The 24879-nt window shown below is 45.0% G+C and overlaps 1 protein-coding gene across 2 annotated transcripts in view; it reads right to left on the bottom strand.

Annotated features, from left to right (window-relative positions):
* Window positions 1-13613, bottom strand: part of CNBD2 (cyclic nucleotide binding domain containing 2) — a 49958-nt gene extending 36345 nt beyond the window's left edge. For both annotated transcript variants that reach the window (XM_055544930.1, XM_055544931.1), the window contains exons 1-4: window positions 13563-13613; window positions 10724-10861; window positions 7629-7682; window positions 669-832 (exon numbers count right to left, since the gene is read on the bottom strand). In XM_055544930.1, coding sequence (XP_055400905.1) covers window positions 669-832; window positions 7629-7682; window positions 10724-10861; window positions 13563-13613 — 407 coding nt within the window. The remainder of the gene's footprint in view (window positions 1-668; window positions 833-7628; window positions 7683-10723; window positions 10862-13562) is intronic.
* Between the last annotated feature and the right edge of the window lie 11266 nt (window positions 13614-24879).

The raw sequence follows: 24879 nt of genomic DNA, 5'->3' as shown, positions 1-24879 counted from the left end.
GAGAAGACTCTTGAGAGTCCCGTGGACAACGAGGAGATCAAATAGGTCAATCCTAAAGGAAATCAACCCTGAATATTCATTGGAAGGACTGATGCTGAAGCTCCAATACTTTGGCCACCTGATTCGAAGAGTCGACTCATTGGAAAAGGCCTTGATTCGGGGAAAGATTGAGGGCAGGAGGAGAAGGGGGTGACAGAGGATGAGATGGTTGGATAGCATCACCGACTCAATGGACATAAGTTTGAGCAAACTCTGGGTGGGAGATAGTGAAGACAGAGAAGCTTGGCGTGCTTTAGTCCATGGAGTTGCAAAGAGATGGACACAACTAAGCCACTGAAAATCAACAACAACAAATTCCCCCCAACCCACCCACAGCCTTAGTTTTCTCATCTCCAGACAGAGAGAATTGGACCATATCCTTTCTGAGGTTCTAACTAGATCCTCTGCAGACTCAGTGGCTCCTTAATTCTGAGCAGATTCTCAATAAATGGCTGAGATACAGCATGCTGTAGTCATATAACAGTGAGCATGAAGGTGAAATGACAGATGGTTTCTCATAGCCGACACCCCACAGAGGGGCTGGTGGACCCAACATGGCCTTCGCAGCCGGGCCCTTCTTGCACGGCCCAGCCCCAGCCCAGGGGCCAAGGGGCAAGCCCCTCACTGACCGTTCAAAGCGCATGACCTTGGCCAGGAGCAGCTGCAGGGGCTCCGAGTAGTTCCGGTAACTGTCCAGAACCTGCAAGAGGTTGCAGAGCAACTGGATCTCGTGCTCTGCCCTCCAAGCGGGCTGCTTCTGCGTGATCTGAATGGCCCTTGGAGGGAAGTGACCCTGGGGGGAGAGAGAGCCAAAGTGATGTAGAGGACCCAGCAGTTGCCCCCAGAGGCTGGTGGGCAACTCCCCACACTCCTGCCCCCACCCTTTCCCATTCCCACACAACAGTGGCTAACACGTGATGAGGCATCTTACACACACCATCTCGCTGCATCTTGGCCCAAAGAAGTGTGATGCGATTATTATCCCCATTTGACAGATGCAGACACTCAGGCAGGACTGTGACCTAGAACTGCTACATGCCAAGGCCTGTTTCCCCAACTACTGACCAAGAACCGCTGCCATTCACTGACCCCACCAGTCTGTAATGGGGCTCCCTGGGCCCATTCGACACATTCCACTCTTGGGTCAAGGGAGACGTCCCTTGCCTCACCCTGTACCTCAGCAAGCGTCAGGAGCCTAAGGAACAAAGAGAACCTACAGAGACTCTCAGCTAACCCTCCTAAGCCAGGACTCATGGACCGAGACGCGGGCAGATCCAGGCATTCGCTCACCACTCCCACCTCCCAGGGAAACAGTGCGGTGATATTTATTTGTATGTATTTGGCTGCACTAGATCTTAGTTGTGATGTGTGGGATCTATTAGTTGCGGCACGTGGAATCTAGTTTTCCCAACCAGGAATCGAACCCGGGCCCCGTGCAACAGGAGCAAGGAGTCTTAGCCACGGGTCCACCAGGGAAGTCCCAGGAGAAAATATGAACTTCTATCACAGCCTGGGGCCCCACGTGGTCTGACTCCCTACCTGCCGACTGCCCTCCACCCGTGCCTCCTGCCGCTCTCCTTCTTTCTCTGGTCTCCGCCCGTCTTTTGCCTGTGCCAGGCTCACTCCTCTCTCTCAGGCTTTGCTTGGACTGTTTCCTCTGCCTGGAATGTTCCTCCCCTGGATTTTCACAAGAATATGGCTGCCACTTCCTCCTCTATTCTGCTCTCAGCTCATATGGTGCCACATCCTCAGAGACTCCCTTCTGGATCATCTGAGCTAAAATAGCAGGGCCCCTCCCAGCACTTTGTAAGCTCAGAATAATTTTCTTCAAAGCATTTAATACTTTCTGAAATGATCTTACTCTTTTTTGTTAAAGTAAAAGAAAGTGAAAGTCACTCAGTTATGTCCGACTCTTTGCAACCCCATGACTATATAGTTCATGGAATTCTCCAGGCCAGAATACTGGGGTGGGTAGCCTTTCCCTTTTCCAGGGGATCTTCCCAATCAGGGGATCAAACCCTGGTCTCCTGCATTGCAGGTGGATTCTTTACCAGCTGAGCCACAAGGAAAGCCCCCCCACCTTTTTTTTTTCAACCCCATGGACTAGAGCCTGCCAGGCTCCTCTGTCCATGGAATTCTCCAGGCAAGAGTACTGTAGTGGGTTGCCATGCCTTTCTCCAGGGGATCTTCCCGACTCAGGGATCGAACCTGGGTCTCCTGCATTGCAGGCAGATTCTTTACTGTTTGAGTCACCCAGGAAGCCCCCTTTTTTGTTAAGGTATATATTATGCCATTTTCCCCACCCTAAACACACACACAAATCCTGAACTCCATTGTCCGATATGGTAGCCAACAGCCACATGTGGCTATTTAAACTAAATTAAATTTAAAAATTAGTCCCGGAATTCCCTGGTGGTCCAATGGTTAAGAATTCACCTTCCAATGCAGGGGACATGGGTTCGATTCCTGGTCCAGGAAGATTCCACATGCCCTGGAGCAACTAAGCCTGTGCACTCAACTACTGAGCCCACGCCCTCGAGTCCCTGCTCAGCAGCAAGAGAAGCCACTGCGGTGAGAAGCCCACGCATTGCAACTAGAGAGCTGTCCCCGCTTGACACAACTAGAGAAAGCCCAGGCACAGCAACGAAGACCCAGTGCAGCCAATGAATGAATAAATAAAATCAGAATAAAAAAATTAGTCCCTCAGTCCCACTAGTGACAAACGCTCAACGGCTACATGAGTCTGCTGACTACTGTACTGGATAACGCAGCTACTAAACATTTCCATTGTCACTGAGAGTTTGATTGAACAAAGGTGTTCTAGAACATAAGCCCCAACAGAAACACAATAAGGACTTCATGGTGGTCCAGTGGTTAACACTTCACCTTCCAATGAAGAGGGTACGGATTCAATCCCAGGTCAGAGAGCTAAGATCCCACTTGCCTCGTGGCCAAAAAACAAAAAAGGCGCAAAAATATTGCAACAAATTCAACAAAGACTTTAAAAATGGTCCACGTGACGAAAATCTTTTTAAAAAATAAACACAACAGTGGCCTCGTCTACCTTGTTTACCACTTTTAGAATGTCTCCCCTGTGGTGGACACTTGACAAAATAAATGTTTACAGAAGTAAGGATGAATGCCGGCATCTTACATAGCAATAACTGTCTTGAAGCGAAAGGAAAGTGGGTCACGATGAGAGTTCTGGTCATCACACCAGGAGCTCGGAAGCCGTGCACATCCACTCGGAAAAGTAGTGTAGCACAGTGGTTAAAAGCACACAGGCTTGGGTACCAGATGTTGGGTTTGAGCTTGGTCCTGCTACTTCCCAGCCAGCTTTGTGTCCTGGCACAAGTCTCTTCTCCCAGAGACCCAGTTTCCCTGTCTGATAATAACAGAAACTATATGGGCAAACCAGAGTTAATGTTGTCAAGGGCTTACAATGTGCCTGATGCAGAGCAAGGCTTATGGAAGTGTCAGTTTCTTTTATGGTCCGAATCCATTCCTTCTTACTGCCAATAACCCATTAGGACTTCTATTATAGGGTCTATTTATGGCAAAACACAGATGCCTTTGGCTTCTATGAACCAGGCTCACTTGGGGCCCTAATTCCTCCAGGAAATCCTTGTTACCACCCTCAACCCTTGAGACCCCCTTCTGTGGATTCCTACAGATTGTTATTTAACTTTCTGAGCAAATTCCATCACCTTAACTCCCATTAGCTGCTTAAGGGCAGGTGCGAATGTTACAGTCATCCTTGCTCCTCGCATCCACTCGGGTGGGGAGGAGGAGTGGACTGGTTCCAGAACCCATCAATACTAAAATCTGCTGTTGCTCAAGTCCCTCCCTTAATATGGTATAGTATCTGTATGTCCTCCCATATGCTTTAAATCATTTCAAGATTACTTAAAATACCTAACGCAATGTAAACCCTACATAAATGTCATAAATACAATAAATAGTTACTGCCTGCAACTATTTATTCCAATTTTGCTTTTTGGAACTGTCTGGAATTTTCCTTTTCTGAATATTTTCTACCTTTGGTGGGTTGGATCCGAGGATGTGGAACCTGCTACAGAGATACAGGGAGCCGACTGTATTCCCCACCACGGACACAGGCCAAGGCCGACCTAAGGAGCTCAAAAAAATATCTGGAATGAAGAAAAGGAAGTACCACTCAAACACAGCCCCGACTGTTTCTCAAACACCATTTCTCAGCACCATCAATTTCACTCACTGCAGGCCAGCTATTCCCTCACTGTGGTCCTCTAGCACAGCAGTCCCTAACCTTTTAGGCATCAGGGACTGGTGTCATGGAACACATTTTTTTTCACAGACCAGGTCAGGGGGATGGTTCAGGTGATAACACAAGTGATGAGGACTGATGGGGAGTGGCAGTTGAAGCATCACTTACTCGCCCACCACTCACCTCCTGTTGTGTGGCCCAATTCCTAACAGGCCATGGACGGTAGCGGTCCACAACTCTGGGGCTGGGGACTCCTGCTCTAAAGTACAGGAAGGATAAAGGAAAATAAGAGGAGCCATCCATAATCTTGGTGCACAGAATTAGCCATTAACATGTGGCATTTGTGCATATGTGTGTACGTGTGCGCTCAGTCGTGTCTGACTCTTTACAACTCCATGGACTGTAGCCCACCAGCCTCCTATGTCCATGGAATTTTCCAAGCAAGAATACTGGAGTGGTTGTCATTTCCTTCTCCAGGGGATCTTCCCGAGCCAGGGACCAAACTCACATCTCTTGCATCTCCTGAATTGGCAGGTGGATTCTTTCCCACTGTGCCACCTGGCATTCTTGCTTCCTGCCTTTTTCCTACGTATAAATAAAATTTTTGAAACTAACACAATATAATGACTATTTTCCATTAAAGACCAGAACAATAGATAGTTAAAATCCTCTCGTACCATGTCACACCTAATCCAGACCTGCTCTCCACCACTGGAATTAATAATTTATATATGCTATTTTTTATTATATTTATTTTTGACTCTGCTGGCTGTTCACTGCTGCGAGTGGGTTTTCTCTACTTGCAGTGAGCAGGGGCTACTCTCTAGGTGCAGTGCGCGGGCTTCTCATTGAGGCGGCTTTTATCGTTAGGGAGCACGGGCTCGATAGTTGCGGCACATGGGCTTAGCTGTTCCGAGGCATGTGGGATCTTCCCAGATCAGGGATCGAACCCGTGTCTCCTGTATTGGCAGGCAGATTCTTTACCACTGAGCCACCTGGGAAGCCCTATGTATATTATTACAAACTTATACATGTGCCTACAGAGTACGTATAGAATGATTTTGCTTTTATTTACATAAATATTAAGACTGCTGACATTGTTTATGCAACTTGCCTTTTCACTCAAAACTGTTTTAGAAATGTGCCCGTTGTTTCCAGCGTCTCACAAATGGTATAATAAATGAGTCTGTGATTCTAAGCCTTGATAAGTCTTAAGATTTTTTTGAGAAGTTTAGTGTTAGTAGAGTCCTAATATGGACTATACTCAAGTTTAGTTTTCAAGTGTTACCCTGAGAGACAGCTTATATATGTATAAATATGTGTATCAGCTTGATTGATACATAATTTATATATGATTCAGCACTGAAAGTGTCCAGATCAATTTTTAGTGTATTCAGAGTGGTACAGATATCACTACAATGGATTTTAGAGCCTTTGAATCACCCTAACAAGAAACCCGGTACCCATTACCAGTCACTCAAAGGGCAGGTTGGATGGCATCACCGACTCAAAGGGCACGAGTTTGAGCTAGCTCTGGGAGATGGTGATGGACAGGGAGGCCTGGTGTGCTGCAGTCCGTGGGGTCGCAAAGAGTCAGACACGACTGAGCGACTGAAGAACAACAACAAAAGAGCAGGTTTTTTTAAAAATAAAAAAAGTGAGGTCACTCAGTCGTGTCCAACTCTTTGCAACCCCACAGACTGCAGCCTACCAGGCTTCTCCATCCTTGGGATTCTCCAGGCAAGAGTACTGGAGTAGGTTATTCTCCATCTCCATGCTGGAGACAGAGCCAGAGAGGCCTTGCCTCTAAGGTGGACTTACCCTCTGCGTCCTCCTCTCTCCTGCTGCTGCTATGCACAGAATTGCCCACATCTCTAGAGCTCTGTGGCCCTCAGAAAGACCCCTAGTTTCTCCCACCTGAAGGGCAAAACTTGGGTAACATTTCATGGCCAGCGTCAGACACTGGCTGGTCTTGAAATCTGAAGAAACTCAGAATTTGGATGATTTACTGTGCTTCACATATAATGGGACATGAGAAACTGGATTATGCCCAGTGGAGGCAGGCAATAGAAGCCACACCTTGATTCCAAGGGAGGAGAGGGGAGCAGAGCGATCCAGGTGGTCCTGTACCTGTTAGAAAGCTCTGTGCTCCCTGCTCTTCCTAAGAGGAAAACCAGCATGGCTGCTCCAGGCCATGGTTGAGTCAGGTCTATGGGGGTGAGAACTTCAGAGCTTTCCTATAAATACAGAAGCCCCTTTAAAGTTGACATTAAATTTCAAATTTTCATTTAATATCCAGGATTTGTTGGAGAGAAGCTGGGAACATAATAATGCTTGAAATTTGGAGAACAAATCACACAGGCCAAGTCACATGATGCTGGGAAAGATGGAAGGCAGGAGGAGAAGGGGACAACAGAGGAGGAGATGGTCGGATGGCATCACCGACTCGATGGCCAGGAGTTTGAGCAAGCTCCAGGAGATGGTGACAGACAGGGAAGCGTGCTGCAGTCCACGGGGTCACAAAGTCGGACACAACTGAGCGACGGAACAACCGAACAACAACCACAAAGTCGCATGAAGGCATTCCCTCCTCAGGTGGCCACCCAAGCCCAGGGCGAGGACAGACGTGCCCAGCACCTCTCGGAAAGTCTGGGGAGTTCACACACAGGTCAGGGCTTCTCCCGCCTCACTGGTTATTTCTCCTCTGTCTGCCACTCTCACATCCTCTGCTTCGCCTTCCACTCTTTCCCACTGGTCCAAGCACAGGAGATCTCCCCTGCTGGTTCGGCTCAGCTATAAAGCAACAGTGTGGGCTTCCCTGGTGGTCCAGTGGTTAAGAGTCCGCCTGCCAATGAAGACAACATGGGTTCGACCCCTGGTCGAAGAGAAGATCTCAGATGCCAGGGAGCAACTAAGCCTGCACACCACAACTACAAGCCTACGTGCCCAGAGCCTGTGCTCTGCAACGAGAAGCCACCGCAATGAAAAGCCCATGCACTGCAGCCAGAGAAAAGTCCATGCACAGCCAAAAATCAAATTAAAAAGTAATAACAATAATAAAGTAAAATTTTAAAAGTAATGAATATTAAAATAAATAAAGCAACAATGGGTTCAGGGTGGGGGGTGCGCTCACAGTCTTGGGATGCCAGAACTGAAAGGGACCACTGAGAGCAACTATTTCATGGGTGAGGAAGCCAAGTGGCTAGCTCTGGATGGCACACTGGGTTGGTAGCAGAACTTGATCTGAACCCAGCAGTCCTGATACCCAGCCCACAGCTTCTCTGAGACTATGAGGCAGGAAAAAAAAAATTCCCAGCAGAAGGTCAGAGCTTTCAATACATACCGACTCTGCAACGAAGTCCATAGTATCAAATGTGATTCGGCCTTCTTTCTTCTTCTGGAAAAAACAAAAACAAAAAAGGAGAGGAAGGAGAATCAGCCAGACTGCTTCTAGAATTTTGCATTGAGACCCTTCTGCATAACTAGACCACCATGCAAGGCAGGCAGCCTTGAGAAATGTCCACCTCTGCTCAAAAGCCCAACTCTGCACAAGACTTGGGACCAGAACTGACAAAATGTTATTATGGAGGCAGAGAGAGAGAGAGAGCAGGGGTAGGGAGAGGGAAAGGAGGACAAAGAGAGGGTGGAGGGGAAGCCAAAAGAGGAAACAGAAGCAAAAGAGAAAGGGAGGGAAGTACAGTAAGTCCCCTACATTCCGAGAGCACCTTTGTAAGTCTAGTTTGTTCTAAGTCCAACAAACAGCCTGGAAACCGAACTAACACCATCGGCTGTATAGTACTGTACTGTAATAGGTATGTAATACTTTCCACACAAATAATGCCTAAAAAACAAACAAAAAAATACAGAAAACATTTTTAATCTGACAGTACAGTACCTTGAAAAGCACAGTAGTACGGTGCAACAGCTGGCACAGAGGGGCTGGCATCAAGTGAACAGGCAAGAAGAGTTACCTACTGGAGGAGGAAGAGAAGGTGGGAGATGGTAGAGCTGAAGGGTGTCAGCAGGAGACAGAGGGCCAGCTGCAATTTCACTCACATCTGACATTGATGGGATGCACGTATGCACCTTTGAAAGTTCGCAAATTGAAGGTTTGTTTGTAAGGAACTTACTGTATGGAAGGGGAAAGAAAGAATAGAAAGAGGGATAAAAAAGGAAGGAACAAATGAAGCCTATCTTCGCTAAGTGCCTATAGCAAGCCAGGCACGGCTTATCTTATTCCATTTCATCATCAGGACAAAGCAGGTAGTACTAAGCAGCCCCGCTGGGGATTTGAAGTGGGTGAAGGAAGTTGCCCAAGAATCACACAATGAAACGGTCCTGGCCTAAAGGATGGCCAGGGAGAAGAGGTGTAGGCGGTCTTAGGGATGAGCTAATCCAACCCTATTTCCTAACAGATGCAGGGAGGATGTGGAAAGAGTAGGGAAAGGGGCAGAGAAAGAGGGAAAATGCTATGACGGGGGAGAAGGGAAAACAGGGACAAATAAGGCCCTGATCACCATCCTGTGCTACACTAGGGAAAGCGGAAAGTGAAAGTTGCTCAGTCATGTCTGACTCTTTGTGACCCCATGGATTATAGTCCATGGAATTCTCCAGGCCAGAATACTCGAGTGGGTAGCCTTTCCCTTCTCCAGGGGATCTTCCCAACCCAGAGATGGAACCCAGGTCTCCTGCATTGCAAGCAGATTCTTCACCAGCTGAGCCACACTAGGACCCTCATTCATTTCTCTGAGCACACCTCACTCCTCCCCCAGAGCCCACTTGGATCCCTGTCTTCTCCCTCCATTTATAGTTTGTGCATCGATCTGGTGCTTCTCAGGGAGGCTGATGAAAGAAAGATGTAGTATTCACAGAGATCTGGACTCATATATTTCACTGAAAACTAGTCTATGGCTCTCTGCCTGACGCTACTCCCCAGCCCGCCGGGTTCCCTGCCCGGAAGCCGTATGACCCCCATAGGCTGGCCCATCCGGACAGGGCAATGTTATTAAGTTTAGCCTCACACTCCCTTGATCACAAGCCTGTCATCTGGTCTTCAGCTTCCAGGTGCCCAGGAATCACCCCAAGTCTGGTAACCCAGAGACTCCTGGTCTCCAGGGCCCTTCCCTTCACCACCGTGTGACAGCCTGTACCAGAATATACCAGAATGTCCTTCCTGAGGTTACGATTCTCCTACTCTATCCCTTCTCATCAGGGCAGAATCTGGCTGCAGACTTGTTGGCAGCATAGCATAGCTCATCTCAGGGCAGAATCTGGCTGCAGACTTGTTGGCAGCATAGCATAGCATCTTCAAAACATATGAATTTGAATGTCTTTAGATGGGGCAAATCCTTCTCCTCCAGCTGCCCCCAGGTGCCTACATCCTGCTACATCTTCAACTCAGCCATGGACACACAGTTACATTACCTGCTGTCCCCTTAGAACCCAATCTAAGACACTTCCGTGTCCCCCATCACCACCCCTCTGTGACCCTCTCCTTGGCTGCTAGCCTTCAGAAACCATGCTGGGAAATACTTCGGAGGGAATCACCAGATGTAGTGGGGGAGGTGGGGCTGGGTCTAGTCACTTTTGGCAAACAGGACTCTGGGTAGGGTTTGTCCAGGAACTGGATGAGGAAACTTTGGAGCCCCGGATAGTAATAAACACACCTTTGGGGACCCAGAACAACTTAACAGAAAGGTGATCTTTTTTGAGCCGAAAAGGGCCTCAGGATCCATTGCTGGGATAAAATATCTGAAATTGAGACCTTTTAGAAAATTTAGGAAGCATGGTCACCAGGATGGCCCTGCAAATGCCTCCTTCTTGTCCAGGTGGAGGGACAGGACAGAAGGAAAGAAGACAGCCGAGATGAAGTTGGGAGGTATGTGGGAAATCCTGGCTCCACTGTGACTCCCAGGATTCTTCTGGCTGTTTTGATTGCCTTTGGAAGGGAGATGGCTCCTTCCCCACTCCTGATGCTTCTCTCCATGTGGAGGGAGTTGTACTAGGAGAACATGACTAGCCCTGCTCCTTTCACATTGAGAGGGAGTAACTTAAAACTCTCTGGTGAATCTGGAAGAAGAAATAGACCATGATCACCCCCACCTCCCTCCCTTCAAGCCCACATTCCGCTCTGCCCATCTCTGCTATGAAAACAGGGCAGGAAACCCAGCTACTGCAGTGGAGGCCTCCTTGGTCCAACACTGCCCCTGACTGGGGTCGTCGGTAACCCTGTTTCATTCTGGGGTTTAGTATTAGGCAACCATCTGGCTTGACACCCAATGTAAGTTTCCTCATCAATAAAAGTGGCAGCTGGTTTTCCCAGCTGTTTCATCTTTTGTCTTCTCTCTCAGTTGATTCAGAACCTCGGCTGGGAAGTGAGGTGCTATTTGTTGGACCCCTTTAAACCCTCTTATAAACCTGCTAAGCCCAGCAGCTTACATCCCAGAAAGAGAAGATAGGGTGCTTTCTGTGAGCAGTCTCAATGATCTGATATTCCCGAAATCCCCTGAGGCCTTGACGGAACATTTTACACACTCGGTTCATCATGATGATGTCCATGGAGAGCTGGTACAGACCCTGTGCAAACAAAACAAACACAATCCCTGGAAACCAGCTGATTTCAACAGCCAACAGCAAGCTAGATAGTGCTGAGCAAGGTGAAATGTAACAGGATTAAACGCAGTGCTGCTGCTGCTGCTGCTGCTGCTAAGTCACTTCAGTCGTGTCCGATTCTGTGCGACCCCATAGACAGCAGCCCACCAGGCTCCCCCATCCCTGGGATTCTCCAGGCAAGAACACTGGAATGGGTTGCCATTTCCTTCTCCATAGCTACATCTTCAGGAAGTTTTCAAGTCTGCTAAAATCCTATTGGTAGCTTGAAATTGACCAGTATGGGAGTATTTATGCCCTAGAAACTGGCAACTATTATCGATGGGGCATCTCCCTCCCCAGGAGCCAGGTATTGAAATATTCACCAGCCCAGCTTTAGTCAAGTCCTTCACTTCGGTCCAATAATGTGCACAAGTAACCGCAGGCAGTGAGGGGTGATGGGGAAAGCCTGCATGCTGAACTCAGATGGATCTGAAGGAGATGGAACATTGTTGGCTCTGAAGACAGAGGGACGGGCCCTAAGGCAAGGAATGTGGGTGGTCTCTAAAAGACAGGAAGTCAAAGAAACAAATTCCTTCTTCCATCCTCGAGAACGGAACACAGACCTGCTAACATCTGGATTTTAATACGTGCCAGACTTCCAGCCTCCCTCAGATAATAAATGTGTGCTGTGGGTACTTCCCTGGTGATTCAGTGGTTAAGACTCCATGCTTCCACAGCAGGGGCCACGGGTTCAATCCCTGGTCAGGGAACTAAGATCCCACATGCTGCGCAGTGCGGCCAAAAAACGTGGGTTGCTCAGTTGTGTCTGACTCTTTGTGACCCCATGGACTGTATCCTGCCAGGCTCCTCTGTCCACGGGATTCTCCAGGTGAGAATACTGGAGTGGGTTGCCATTTCCTTCAGCCAAAAAATTAAAAATAAACGTGTGTTGTTCTCAGTCACTAAACTGTGGTACAGCCCTCAAAGAGAAAACTCATGTAGCACCTAATCCAAGAGAGGCCATCCTGTCTTTTCTCTGGAATTTGGATTTGGAGCTGAGAACAAATCTCTCCATCCCAGTGTGAACTGGAGTCTTTCTCTACCTGCCAAGTAAGCATGGGTAACAGGGAAGCAAGTTCAACATCAAAGAGACAAACCTAGATTATAACACAATCTCCACATCAACTCACCCAGTTTCCTCAAAAAGTCAATCTCACGAGGAAAAAAATCAAGTATGAGTGATGTTCTAGATTAATAATACTCCAAACAAGTACAAAACATGAACCCTGGCTGGCTCCTGGTTCATAACAACAAGCTGTGAAAGCTATGTTAGGAGCAGATAAGAAAACTACATTCGATAAAGTCACAGGACTGGACATGGCACTAGTGCGTGTCTGGGTCACTGGGTAAAACACCTTTTTTCTGAGAGGAGAAAAGGTGAAATGAGCTGCCATGTATGAAACCACTTTGAAAAATGGGCCGCACACGGCAGCTGCCTATGGATGCACACGTTTGTAATAAAATTGTAACATACAGAGAGGAAAGAGACACATCGGCTTCTGGAAAGTGATCGCCAGTGAGAAAGGGAGTGCGGCAGTGAGGCACTTTGTCCATAACTATAATAATTTTTTAAAATATTTATTTTTCTGCTCTGGGTCTTAGTTGCAGCATGTGGGATCTAGTTCCCTGACCAGGGATTGAATCTAGACCCCTTGCATTGGGAGCGTGGATTCTTAGCCACTGACCACAAGGGAAGTCCCAGTAACTGAACAATTTTTTAAAAAATCATATATCTAAAGGGAATACGGAGAAAAGCTTTATCAATACAATTTAATACTTATAGGGAATCCCTGGTGATCCAGAGGTCAGGACTCTGCACTCACTGTGGGCACATGTTTGATCCCTGGTCTGGGAACTAAGATCTCACAAGCTGCATAGTGTGGCCAAAAAAATAATAATAAAATTTTTAAATAAAATTAATATTGATTGAATACAATTGGCCATTGTCAGGCACTATTCTAAGCCTGTTACGTGTATTGACTTACTGAACCCTCAACAATAAATCAGTGCAGTAGGTTACTAATGTTATCATTACCCTTTACAGAAGAGAGGCACAGCAAATCAAGTAACCTGCCTAATACTATTATTGGTCACATGACTAATAGGTGATAGGGATTGGGGGGATTGCTTTGTTTTTGAACAGTTTTTGTTTTTTTAAGTTGCATCTATTCATTTATTCATTCGGCCGCCCAGCATGGCATGTGGAAACCTAGTTACCCAACCAAGGATAAGATCCCACGCCCCCTGCACTGGAAGCTCAGAAGTCCCAGTGAGAGAGATTTGAACCCAGGAAGTCTGGCTCCAGAGTCCATAAGTTTAATCTATTACCCTACCCTGACGCTGGGCATTATTCTCTCTCAATCTCCTACTGGTACGAAGGGTGAGTTCAGAGCCGTTCTCAGGGGCTCCAGGTGCAGCCAATGCCAAGGGCAGAGTAGGCTGCAGGGCAGGGGTGAGAGTTCAGTCTTTCTGAAGCCTAATCTGAAACTCTCTCCTTTGCAACTCCAACAGGTACAGGGTGGCCTTGTTTATCCAAGGCCACCTCCTATGCCTGCATCTCCCTTTTTCAAAATACCTGTCTGTTCAATCTTCCACTCTTCCTCCCAGGGCCCTTGACACTCCTCACCAATTTCTTCCTCAGGATCTGCCAGGAATGGGACACCATATATCTATTCATGGTTCCTGAATTGGCAAACGGCACAGCAATCCCTTTGCCTTTCAAGGGTAGGACCACAAATCTCTCCCAAGAATCCAGTTATACTAGAAATCAAAGCTTCCCTCAGTGGCAAGGTAAGAGCTCCTCTCCATTCCTCATACCCGACCACAGTGGCTGGAAGCCTTGTTCTAACGAATCTATTCTCAGAACCTCCTTATGTCACATTTGAAGATTCTGGAAGGACGACAGGGTAACAGGAAGTAATTGGAACCTGGGAATCTAACATTTAGTGAGCACTCAGACTCATTATTTCAATTAATCCTCACAACTATTCCAAGGTGAGGGGCTTTGTACCCACTCCCTATGTGAGGCTGAGGCTCCAAGTAGCTAAATGACTGCAGAGTCGGGGCCAGCTCAGAGAAAGTAGGAGGCTTCTGGGATGGGGGTAGGGGCATCCAAAATCTCAGCCTGGGGACCACTCTGGGGATTAGAAATTGGAGACAACCCTGGAGGGTATGTACGTGGCACTATCTCATAAATCTTATTAAATCAGGAACACTCAGCAAATTGGAAGTCCTCAACTAAATGGGGTGCCAAGTGTTAAAAGGAACTGGATGGGGGACTTCCCTGGTGGTCCAGGGGTTAAGACTCTACACTCCTGATGTAAGGGGCCTGAGTTCAATCCCTGGCCGGGGAACCCAGATCCCACCTGCCCCAACTAAAGATTCTGCATGCTACAACTAAGACCCAGTGCAGCCAAATAAAATTTTTTTTTTTTTTAACAAAAGGAACTTGGTGACTGGAACTCAATGACTCTGAGGTCCTTCCAAAAGTACAGTATTTAAGTTCTAAAATACTTTTTTCTACTAGATCAAACATGACATTGTTACTGGTTAGTTGTTACGTCATCTCCCACTCTTTGGGACCCCATGGACTGCAGCACACCAGGCTTCCCTATCCTTCACTATCTCCTGGAGTTTGCTCAAACTATGTCCATTGAATAGGTGATGCTACCCAGCCATTTAATCCTCTGCTGCTCTCTTCTCCTTTTGCCCTCAATCTTTTCAAGCATCAGGATCTCTTCTAATGTGTCAGCCCTTAGTATCAGATGGCCAAAGTATTGGAGTTTCAGCCTCAGTCAATCCTTCCAATGAATATTCAGGACTGATTTCCTTTAGGACTGACTGGTTTGATCTCCTTGTAGTCCAAGGTACTCTCAGGAGTCCCCTCCCTTTTGAGCCTCCCTCCCCACCTCCCAGCCCATCCCACCCCTCTAGGTTTTCACAGAGCACCAGGTTTGAGCTCCCTGCATCATACAGCAAATTCCCACTGGCTCTGTATTTTACACATGCTAATGTATATGTTTCAATGTTACTCTCTCAATTTGTCCCATCCTCTTCTTCCTGTGTCCACCAGATGTTTCTTAACTGTTCCAGAGCATAAAAAGAAGGAAAACTATCAAATTCTATTTATTAATAATAGGTAAGGAGAAACTGACAACTGAGGCCTGATAAAGGTAGCATAAAAAGAGAAAGCTAGAGATTTATCTCATTTATGAATATTGCTTTTAAAATCTTAAATAAATTGAGCAAATGGAATTGAACACCACATTCTAAAATAACATTATTTCAGGAATGCAAGGATGGTCAATAGAGAGTCCATAAATATAATTTATGTTAGCATGACTAAGGAGAAAAATCATCTGATCTTCTTCATACTTTAAAAACCATTTCTGACAGAGGCTGAGTGGCAAAGAATTGACTGTGGCCGTTCTTCTAGCTGTGGTGCTGGAGAAGACTCTTGAGAGTCCCTTGGGCAGCAAAGAGATCAAACCGGTCAATCCTAAAGGAAATGAACCCTTCATTGGAAGAACTGATGCTGAAGCTGAAGCTCCAATACTTTGACCACTAGATGCAAAGAGCCAACTCATTGGAAAAGACCCTGATGCTGGGAAAGACTGAAGGCAGGAGGAGAAGGGGATGACAGGATGAGATGGTTAGATGGCATCACCTATTTAATGGACGTTGAGTTTGAGCAAACTCCAGGAGATGGTGAAGGACAAAGAAGCCTGGCATGCTGCAGTCCATGGGGTCACAAAGAATCAGACACAACTGAGCGACTAAACAATATGAATGAACACATCACTCGGTATCTAGTGCTCCAACGTGCTGGGGACCTTAGCAAGCCTGCACAGAACATGCCTCTCTCAAGAAGGAAGAAATTTCCCTCTGCCTTTCTAGGTTCTTCTGGCTGGTCTAAAAATTAAACTGATATGAGACAGATTAATAAGAGAAAATTACACAAAAGTTTAATAACATGTATACTTGAAAGAAACCCAGGAAAACTGAGTAATTTGCCAAAATGGCCAAAATCCTCACTTTAAATTTCAGCTTCTTTGTTTAAAAACAAAAGAGGATGTTAGGGGGGCTTCCCTGCTGGTCCAGGGGCTAAGACACCACGCTCCCAATGCACGGGACCAGAATTTGATCCCTGGTCAGGAAACTAGATCCCACATGCCACAAGTAAGTGTCTGCATGCCACTACTGAAAGATCCTGCATGCCACAACTAAGACCCACTGCAGACAAATAAATTAATAATAATTAAATTTTAAAAAGAAGATGCTGGGGGTTGTGATTTGGGACTTGAAAAGAAAGACAATTTCATATGGAGATAGAAAAAAACAAATATTTGATAAACACGTTTGCCAGCCTTGCACACACAATGGTGTAACCAGGGGGGGTTAACTTTTACTTTAACTCTTGTTTTTGCCCATTTTGTTATAATCACACATAATGGCCTGCCTCAGAGAACCCTGCCCCCTCTGCATGACCCTTACACTAAAGTGCCTTTCTTCAGTTCACAGGGGGATCTGACCCTGCCCACCTGTGAATGACTGTAAGGAAAAGAAACTAACACATCCCCCTGCCTGAGGCTTGCCAGGCTAGGAGATAAATATTCGTAAGAATTCAATGGTCTTTTACTTTGTTTCCTCAGCCACCCCCATCTCTGACCCATAAAAGAACCTGACATCCAGGCCCCCCAAAAGATGGTTATTTTGAGGTATGAATTTGTCATCTTCTCCGTCAGCCAGCTTTCATATTCCTTGCCTCAACACCTCGTCCCTGGGATTCACTGGCCTCTCGTGCAGTGAGCAAAGTGAGCTTGGACTGGGTAACAATGGAACATGCAATAGACTCTGATTGCTAGAGTCCTTTGAGTTTCCTCCACCACACTCAGTTCATATTCTTTGAAGGTATCTCTGGTATTAGCTCTATTCCAGGTCCTTTATCTAAATTCTCTAGGCAGCTAAGGGGGTGGGGGTAGGAGTGGGGGTAAAAAGAAAGGTTCCTGAGGTTTCTGTTTCTTAAAAATAATCAGATTAATCTTAATGCCAAAGAGACACATCTTGGGGTGGCAAATTTTGCTTCCCTAGGGAAGCTGTCACATTGGTTGAAGGCTGCTCCTAAAGGCATTCAGTTCAGTTCAGTCACTCAGTCGTGTCCAACTCTTTGCGATCCCATGGACAGAAGCATGCCAGGCTTCCCTGTCCATCACCAACTCCTGGAGTTCACTGAAACTCATGTCCATCGAGTCGGTGATGCCATCCAACCATCTCATTCTCTGTTGTCCCCTTCTCCTCCCACCTTCAATCTTTCCCAGCATCAGGGTCTTTTGAATGAGTCAGTTCTTCGCATCAGGTGGCCAAAGTATTGGAGTTTCAACTTCAGCATCAGTCCTTCCAATGAATATTCAGGACTGACTTTCTTTAGGATCAATTGGTTGGATCTCCTTACAGTCCAAGGGACTCTCAAGAGTCTTATCCAACACCACAGTTCAAAAGCATCAATTCTTTGGTGCTCAGCTTTCTTCACAGTCCAACTCTCACATCCATACATGACCACTGGAAAAACCATAGCCTTGACTAGATGGACCTTTGTTGGCAAAGTACTGTCTCTGCTTTTTAGTATGCTGTCTAGGTTGGTCATAGCTTTTCTTCCAAGGAGCAAGCGTCTTTTAATTTCATGGCTGCAGTTACCATCTGCAGTGATTTTGGAGCCCAAGAACAAAGTTTCTCACTGTTTCCATTGTTTCCCCATCTATTTCCCATGAAGTGGTGGGACCGGATGCCATGATCTTAGTTTTCTGAATGTTGAGTTTTAAGCCAGCATTCACTCACCAGCATTCTGGGCCGAGCAATCTAGTGGCAGAAAAAGCCCTCTGGCAAAGGTGTTCAGAGTGGGAACTCATCTCATTAATGAAGAAATGGCAAGTACCAAGAAGACACAGAGAATTGAAGTCAATAGAGGAGGCCTGGGACTGAGGTCTCAGGGAGAGAGAGCTGGCAGAGTTTAGAGTGCTCTAGAGCTCCTGCATCTTGAAGGCAGAACCAACACCATCTTCTCTTGAACACTGGGGCGGTGATGAAAGAGCTGGCTCTGAGAGCTTTCCTGATACCACTGGCACCAAGGAAAAGCAAGGCATGTGAGCTGACCAGGGAAACACATAGACACAGACAGGCCAATTTTGCAACCTTGCAGCTGTCAAGCTCCATCTGCCAGCATGAGGAAAAACTAAACCAATTCACTCACACAAAACTCATGTCCTAAGGAGCTTCAGTAATGACTTTAAAAGACTTCCTGCCAGCCTGTAATTCTTCTCTAGTCCCTTCTCCATGCACAACTCCAACAAAGATCTTGACCAGGAATAACTCACTTCATTTAAAGGGGAGTTACAGTAAAAAGATAAAATAAATAAACAAACAGCATCAGATCTATATAAATATATTACAGAAAAACTGGAAATGGAGGCAGGGAACAAGAAAAACAAAATGTTAAATGAAAGGCACTCACCAGAAAAAAATTAACATGAAACAGATGATAATCATGAAAAACAAAGGACTCAAAGGGCTTAATGAATTTTAAAGCAAGAGATCAAAGCGAAGACGCAATAGTTCAAAGAAGAGATGATGAAGCAACTGGAGGAGATGGCATTGGCAGAGCTTAGGAAATGAAGTACTTTTTTAAAAAAAGCACCTTACAAGTGAAGGTCATTTCAGAAACATCAAAAAGGAAACGAGCCTTGCTGAATACAGAGGATAAGATTGCAAAAAGCAAGGGAAGGAGCTGGAAATGAGTAATTAAAAGGGAACCAAGGAATAATATAGCCAAAAAGTACAGATATACAGAGGGTGAGAAAGTAGGAGGGCTGAGTACATGGGTTTCTTCAACTTTTATAGCTGTAAATCTTGTTACCCTTTATACTCGATAAACCAAGAAACAGATGTCTAAGCATATTCAAAGACATCAATATAGGGCTTCCCCGTTGGTTCAGTGGTAAAGAATCCACCTGCCAATGCAGGAGACACGGGTTCAATCCCAGGTCTGGGAAGATCCCACATGCTGCACAGCAACTAAGCCCATGTGCCACAACTACCGAGCCAGCACTCTAGAGTCTGGGAACCACAACTACCGAAGCCCCCGTGCCCTTAGAGTCCGCGCTCGGCAACAAGAGAAGCCACCGCAGAGAGAAGCCAACACACTGAAACTACAGTCGCCCCTGCTCACCGCAACCAGAGAAAAGCCTGAGCAGCAATGAAGACCCAGCACAGCCAAAATAAGTTCAAAAAAGAAATAAATAAAATCATATATATATATAAAATACATTAATATAAATAACCTATTCAAATGAATGAATCAGTATTTTAAGTACTAAAATCAGTCAAGTATAATAAGGAATACAGAGCTACTGGTAGAGCACCACAGTGAAAACAGTTTCATTAAAATTGGGAACTAGGAGGATTGCATACAGATCGGTGAAAGGAGAAAGAAGCAAACAGATAATGAAGTATGTAGGCTTCTGAATTTACACTGGTTCATCAAGAATGAGAATCCCTAAAAACAAGAGTTAATTACAAACATAATTACATACCTAGAGTCTAAATCAGTAATCTTCTCCAATTCAGCAAAACATCAAAAGATAAAATAGATCTGCATCTCAAGATCAAACATAGATCATAAAAAAAAATGTTAGCAAAAAGAAGTTAATAGTCGGTAGGAGACTAGAGCAAGCCTCTTGGACTTCATAATAAAAAACTAAATATACACAGATGCACAGAACAACCTAGGAGCTTTTTATTCAAACCATATTAGCTGAACCTGTTTTCTCTTCACCACAAGCACAGCTGGGCCCCTGGAATAATGTATGTAGTATGTGGTGTAATGTAAGTGAAATACAATTACTAAATCTAAATTTTGTTGAAAATCTGAATTTCTTGTCCTCTGATAACCTATATATATATATGTATGTATTTATTTTATTTTTGACATGTACACGTTACTTTTACTTATTATTTATTTTTTTGGCTGCGCTGGGTTTTCATTGCTGACACAGGCTTTCTCTATTTGCAGAGAGTGGGGGCTACTCTCTAATTGTGGGGGGGTTTCCTGTTGCAGATGCTGTAAAGAGCAATATTGCATAGGAACCTGGAATGTCAGGTCCATGAATCAAGGCAAATTGGAAGTGGTCAAACAGGAGATGGCAAGAGTGAATGTCAACATTCTAGGAATCAGCGAACTAAAATGGACTGGAATGGGTGAATTTAACTCAGATGACCATTATATCTACTGCTGCGGGCAGGTATCCCTTAGAAGAAATGGAGTAGCCATCAAGGTCAACAAAAGAGTTCGAAACGCAGTACTTGGATGTAATCTCAAAAACGACAGAATGATCTCTGTTCGTTTCCATGGCAAACCATTCAATATCACAGTAATCCAAGTCTATGCCCCAACCAGTGACGCTGAAGAAGCTGAAGTTGAACGGTTCTATGAAGACCTACAAGACCTTTTAGAACTAACACCCAAAAAAGATGTCCTTTTCATTATAGGTGACTGGAATGCAAAAGTAGGAAGTCAAGAAACACTTGGAGTAACAGGCAAATTTGGCCTTGGAATACGGAATGAAGCAGGGCAAAGACTAATAGAATTTTGCAAAGAAAATGCACTGGTCATAGCAAACATCCTTCCAACAACACAAGAGAAGACTCTACACATGGACATCACCAGATGGTCAACACTGAAATCAGACTGATTATATTCTGTGCAGCCAAAGATGGAGAAGCTCTATACAGTCAGCAAAAACAAGACCGGGAGCTGACTGTGGCTCAGATCATGAACTCCTTATTGCCAAATTCAGACTGAAATTGAAGAAAGTAGGGAAAACCACTAGACCATTCAGGTATGACCTAAATCAAATCCCTTATGATTATACAGTGGAAGTGAGAAATAGATTTAAGGGCCTAGATCTGATAGATAGAGTGCCTGATGAACTATGGACTGAGGTTCATGACATTGTATAGGAGACAGGGATCCATCAAGACCATCCCCATGGAAAAGAAATGCAAAAAAGCAAAATGGCTGTCTGAGGAGGCCTTACAAATAGCTGTGAAAAGAAAAGAAGTGAAAAGCAAAGGAGAAAAGGAAAGATATAAGCATCTGAATGCAGAGTTCCAAAGAATAGCGAGGAGATAAGAAAGCCTGCCTCAGCGATCAATGCAAAGAAACAAAGGAAAACAACAGAATGGGAAAGACAAGAGATCTCTTCAAGAAAATTAGAGATACCAAGGGAATATTTCATGCAAAGATGGGCTTGATAAAGGACAGAAATGGTATGGACCTAACAGAAGCAGAAGATATTAAGAAGAGGTGGCTAGAATACACAGAAGAACTGTACAAAAAAGATCTTCATGACCCAGATAATCATGATGGTGTGATCACTGATCTAGAGCCAGACATCCTGGAATATGAAGTCAAGTGGGCCTTAGAAAGCATCACTACAAACAAAGCTAGTGGAGGTGATGGAATTCCAGTTGAGCTATTTCAAATCCTGAAAGATGATGCTGTGAAAGTGCTCACTCAATATGCCAGCAAATTTGGAAAACTCAGCAGTGGCCACAGGACTGGAAAAGGTCAGTTTTCATTCCAATCCCAAAGAAAGGCAATGCCAAAGAATGCTCAAACTACCACACAATTGCACTCATCTCACATGCTAGTAAAGTAATGCTCAAAATTCTCCAAGCCAGGCTTCAGCAATACGTGAACTGTGAACTTCTAGACGTTCAAGCTGGTTTTAGAAAACGCAGAAGAACCAGAGACCACATCGCCAACATTCGCTGGATCATCAAAAAAGCAAGAGAGTTCCAGAAAAACATCTATTTCTGCTTTATTGACTATGCCAAAGCCTTTGACTGTGTGGATCACAATAAACTGTGGAAAATTCTGAAAGAAATGGGAATACCAGACCACCTGACCTGCCTCTTGAGAAATTTGTATGCAGGTCAGGAAGCAACAGTTAGAACTGGACATGGAACAACAGACTGGTTCCAAATAGGAAAAGGAGTACGTCAAGGCTGTATATTGTCACCCTGCTTATTTAACTTATATGCAGAGTACATCATGAGAAACGCTGGGCTGGAAGAAGCATAAACTGGAATCAAGATTGCCGGGAGAAATATCAATAACCTCAGATATGCAGATGACACCACCCTTATGGCAGAAAGTGAAGAGGAACTAAAAAGCCTCTTGATGAAAGTGAAAGAGGAGAGTGAAAAAGTTGGCTTAAAACTCAACATTCAGAAAACGAAGATCATGGCATCTGGTCCCATCACTTCATGGGAAATAGATGGGGAAACAGTGGAAACAGTGTCAGACTTTATTTTTTTGGGCTCCAAAATCACTGCAGATGGTGACTGCAGCCATGAAATTAAAAGATGCTTACTCCTTGGAAGAAAAGTTATGACCAACCTAGATAGCATATTGAAAAGCAGAGACATTACTTTGCCAACAAAGGTCTGTCTAGTCAAGGCTATGGTTTTTCCTGTGGTCATGTATGGATGTGAGAGTTGGACTGTGAAGAAAGCTGAATGCCAAAGAATTGATGCTTTTGAACTGTGGTGTTGGAGAAGACTCCTGAGAGTCCCTTGGACTGCAAGGAGATCTGACCAGTCCATTCTGAAGGAGATCAACCCTGGGATTTCTTTGGAAGGAATGATGCTGAAGCTGAAACTCCAATACTTTGGCCACCTCATGCGAAGAGTTGACTCACTGGAAAAGACTCTGATGCTGGGAGGGATTGAGGGCAGGAGGAGAAGGGGACGACAGAGGATGAGATGGTTGGATGGCATCACCGATTTTATGGACATGAGTTTGGGTGAACTCCGGGAGTTGGTGATGGACAGGGAGGCCTGGCATGCTGCGATTCATGGGGTCGCAAAGAGTCGGACAGGACTGAGCGACTGAACTGAACTTCCTGTTGCAGAGCAGAGGCTCTAGGTGCATGGGCTTCCACAAGCTCAGTTGCTCTGAGGCAGGAATCTCCAGGGAATTATTCTGAGTTAAAAAAAAAACAAAACCCAGTCCCCAAAAGTTACATACTACATGATTCCATTTATATAACATTTTGAAATGAAAAAAACTAAAGAGATGAAGAACAGATTTGTGTTACCTATGGTTGGGAACACGGGGTATGGGAGAGGAATGGGCATGATTATAAAGCAGCAGCATGAGGGATGTTTGTGGTGATCAAATATTTCTAGATATTGATGGTAGAATAGTTACATGAATTTACACATAGGACAAAACTGCACAGGCCTCCTCACATATACAAATGAGTGCATATAAAACTGGCAAACACTGAATAATGATTAGGTCAATGTCAACTCTCTGGTTTTGTACAACTATATTGTACTATGGGTATACAAGATGTTACCATTGAGGAAAACTGAGTGAAGTCTGCACTCTTTTTGCAATTTTCTACGACTCTATGATTATTTCCAAATAAAATGCTTTTAAAAAAAAAAAAGGTATCCAGGCTTCTGTTCCAAGAGCCCCAAACTGTGTGCATCAAAAGACACCAGTCTCTAAAAGAGACAGGAAATCATTTTGGAGCTCTCTCTTCACAGAGATGGTCTGCAATCCACTGCTTGTCCTCTAATCAACACTTACTGAGTGTCAGCTGGGAGTCGGGCCTTGTGTTGGAAGCTAAGTGATACAAAATGAATGATTTATGATCCATTTCTATGCGCTCCCAACCTAATGCTAATTGTTGTTCAGCCACTAAGTCATGTCCAACTCTTTGCGACCCCCTGGACTGCAGCATACTAGGCCTCTCTGTCACTGTCTCCTGGGGTTTGCCCAAGTTCATGTCCATTGACTCGGTGATGCTTTCCAACCATTCAATGCTAATAAAAATGCCTAATATGATAAGAGCATTGGACTAGGAAGTCAAAAGAATTCTGTCCTCTGAGAAACACTTACTAGTTTTTTGATTTTGAACCAATCCTTTGCTTCTTGGTATCTTGACTTATTGACCTGCAAAATTTAAGAGAAGAGAATACATGTAAATAAATATTTTAAACATAACCTCAGTCCTCTGGATGGGTTCATGGAAATCTGAAATTACCTGAAATTGTATGCAGAAGTATATAAGTACATCCTTCTTCTAGGAAGAGATACTATAACTTTTTAAAAAAATAGATTTAGGGGGCTCATTGACCCATTAAAAGTTTAGAATAACTGAATCTGATTTTTGGATTTAATCTCCAAGGTCCCGGCCATTCTAAGGGTCCACAATTCTAGTAGATCTCTGAGATCTCTCCTTTCATCTCTAATATTCTGTGGTTCCAAGAGGGATGAAAGAAATGGGCTAGAACTCTTAACATTTGGAATTCCCACTACCACAAGTTCGTTCCCTTCTGCAAGAGGACAAGGATTCAATTTTTCACCATGGAATTTCAGGCTCTTTAGGATTCAATCTCTAATTGATCGTCCAACCTCAGTTATCACTTCTCAAGACTAGTTTCTCATGACTATCACTCCTCAGCCTAGTTTCCACAAAGCTTTGCTCCCATTCACTCTATGCCTTAGTCCACACAGGGCCATCTGCCTGGAACATCCCTAATTCCATCCTTTTTCTTCTTGAGTCTAGGTTTAAAGGTCCCCTTCCCAGTGAAGGCTTTCCAGGACCTCTCATCCTCACAACAGGCTTCTTAGCCTTGGATACCCACTGCCTGTTACCACACAGGAAACAGGACTATTGGTTCACTCAGGGCAGCAAACCCAGCCGCCAAGGTCGTGGCAGAGGAAGTAGAGGTTTGAAGCTGGTAGGTATAACAAACCCTAGACTCCTGTTTTTCCCACTGCTGAAAAGACAGAAAAATATCAGCTTTTAGGAAAGCAACCACCTGAGAGCAATAGTAAATCAACTATTCTGAATGTTAATGTAACATGAAAC

Source organism: Bubalus kerabau, chromosome 13 (assembly GCF_029407905.1).
Source record: "Bubalus kerabau isolate K-KA32 ecotype Philippines breed swamp buffalo chromosome 13, PCC_UOA_SB_1v2, whole genome shotgun sequence".
NCBI lineage: Eukaryota > Metazoa > Chordata > Mammalia > Artiodactyla > Bovidae > Bubalus > Bubalus kerabau.
Note: the sequence above shows the minus strand (reverse complement) of the source record. Positions and strands in the feature narration are given on the sequence as shown.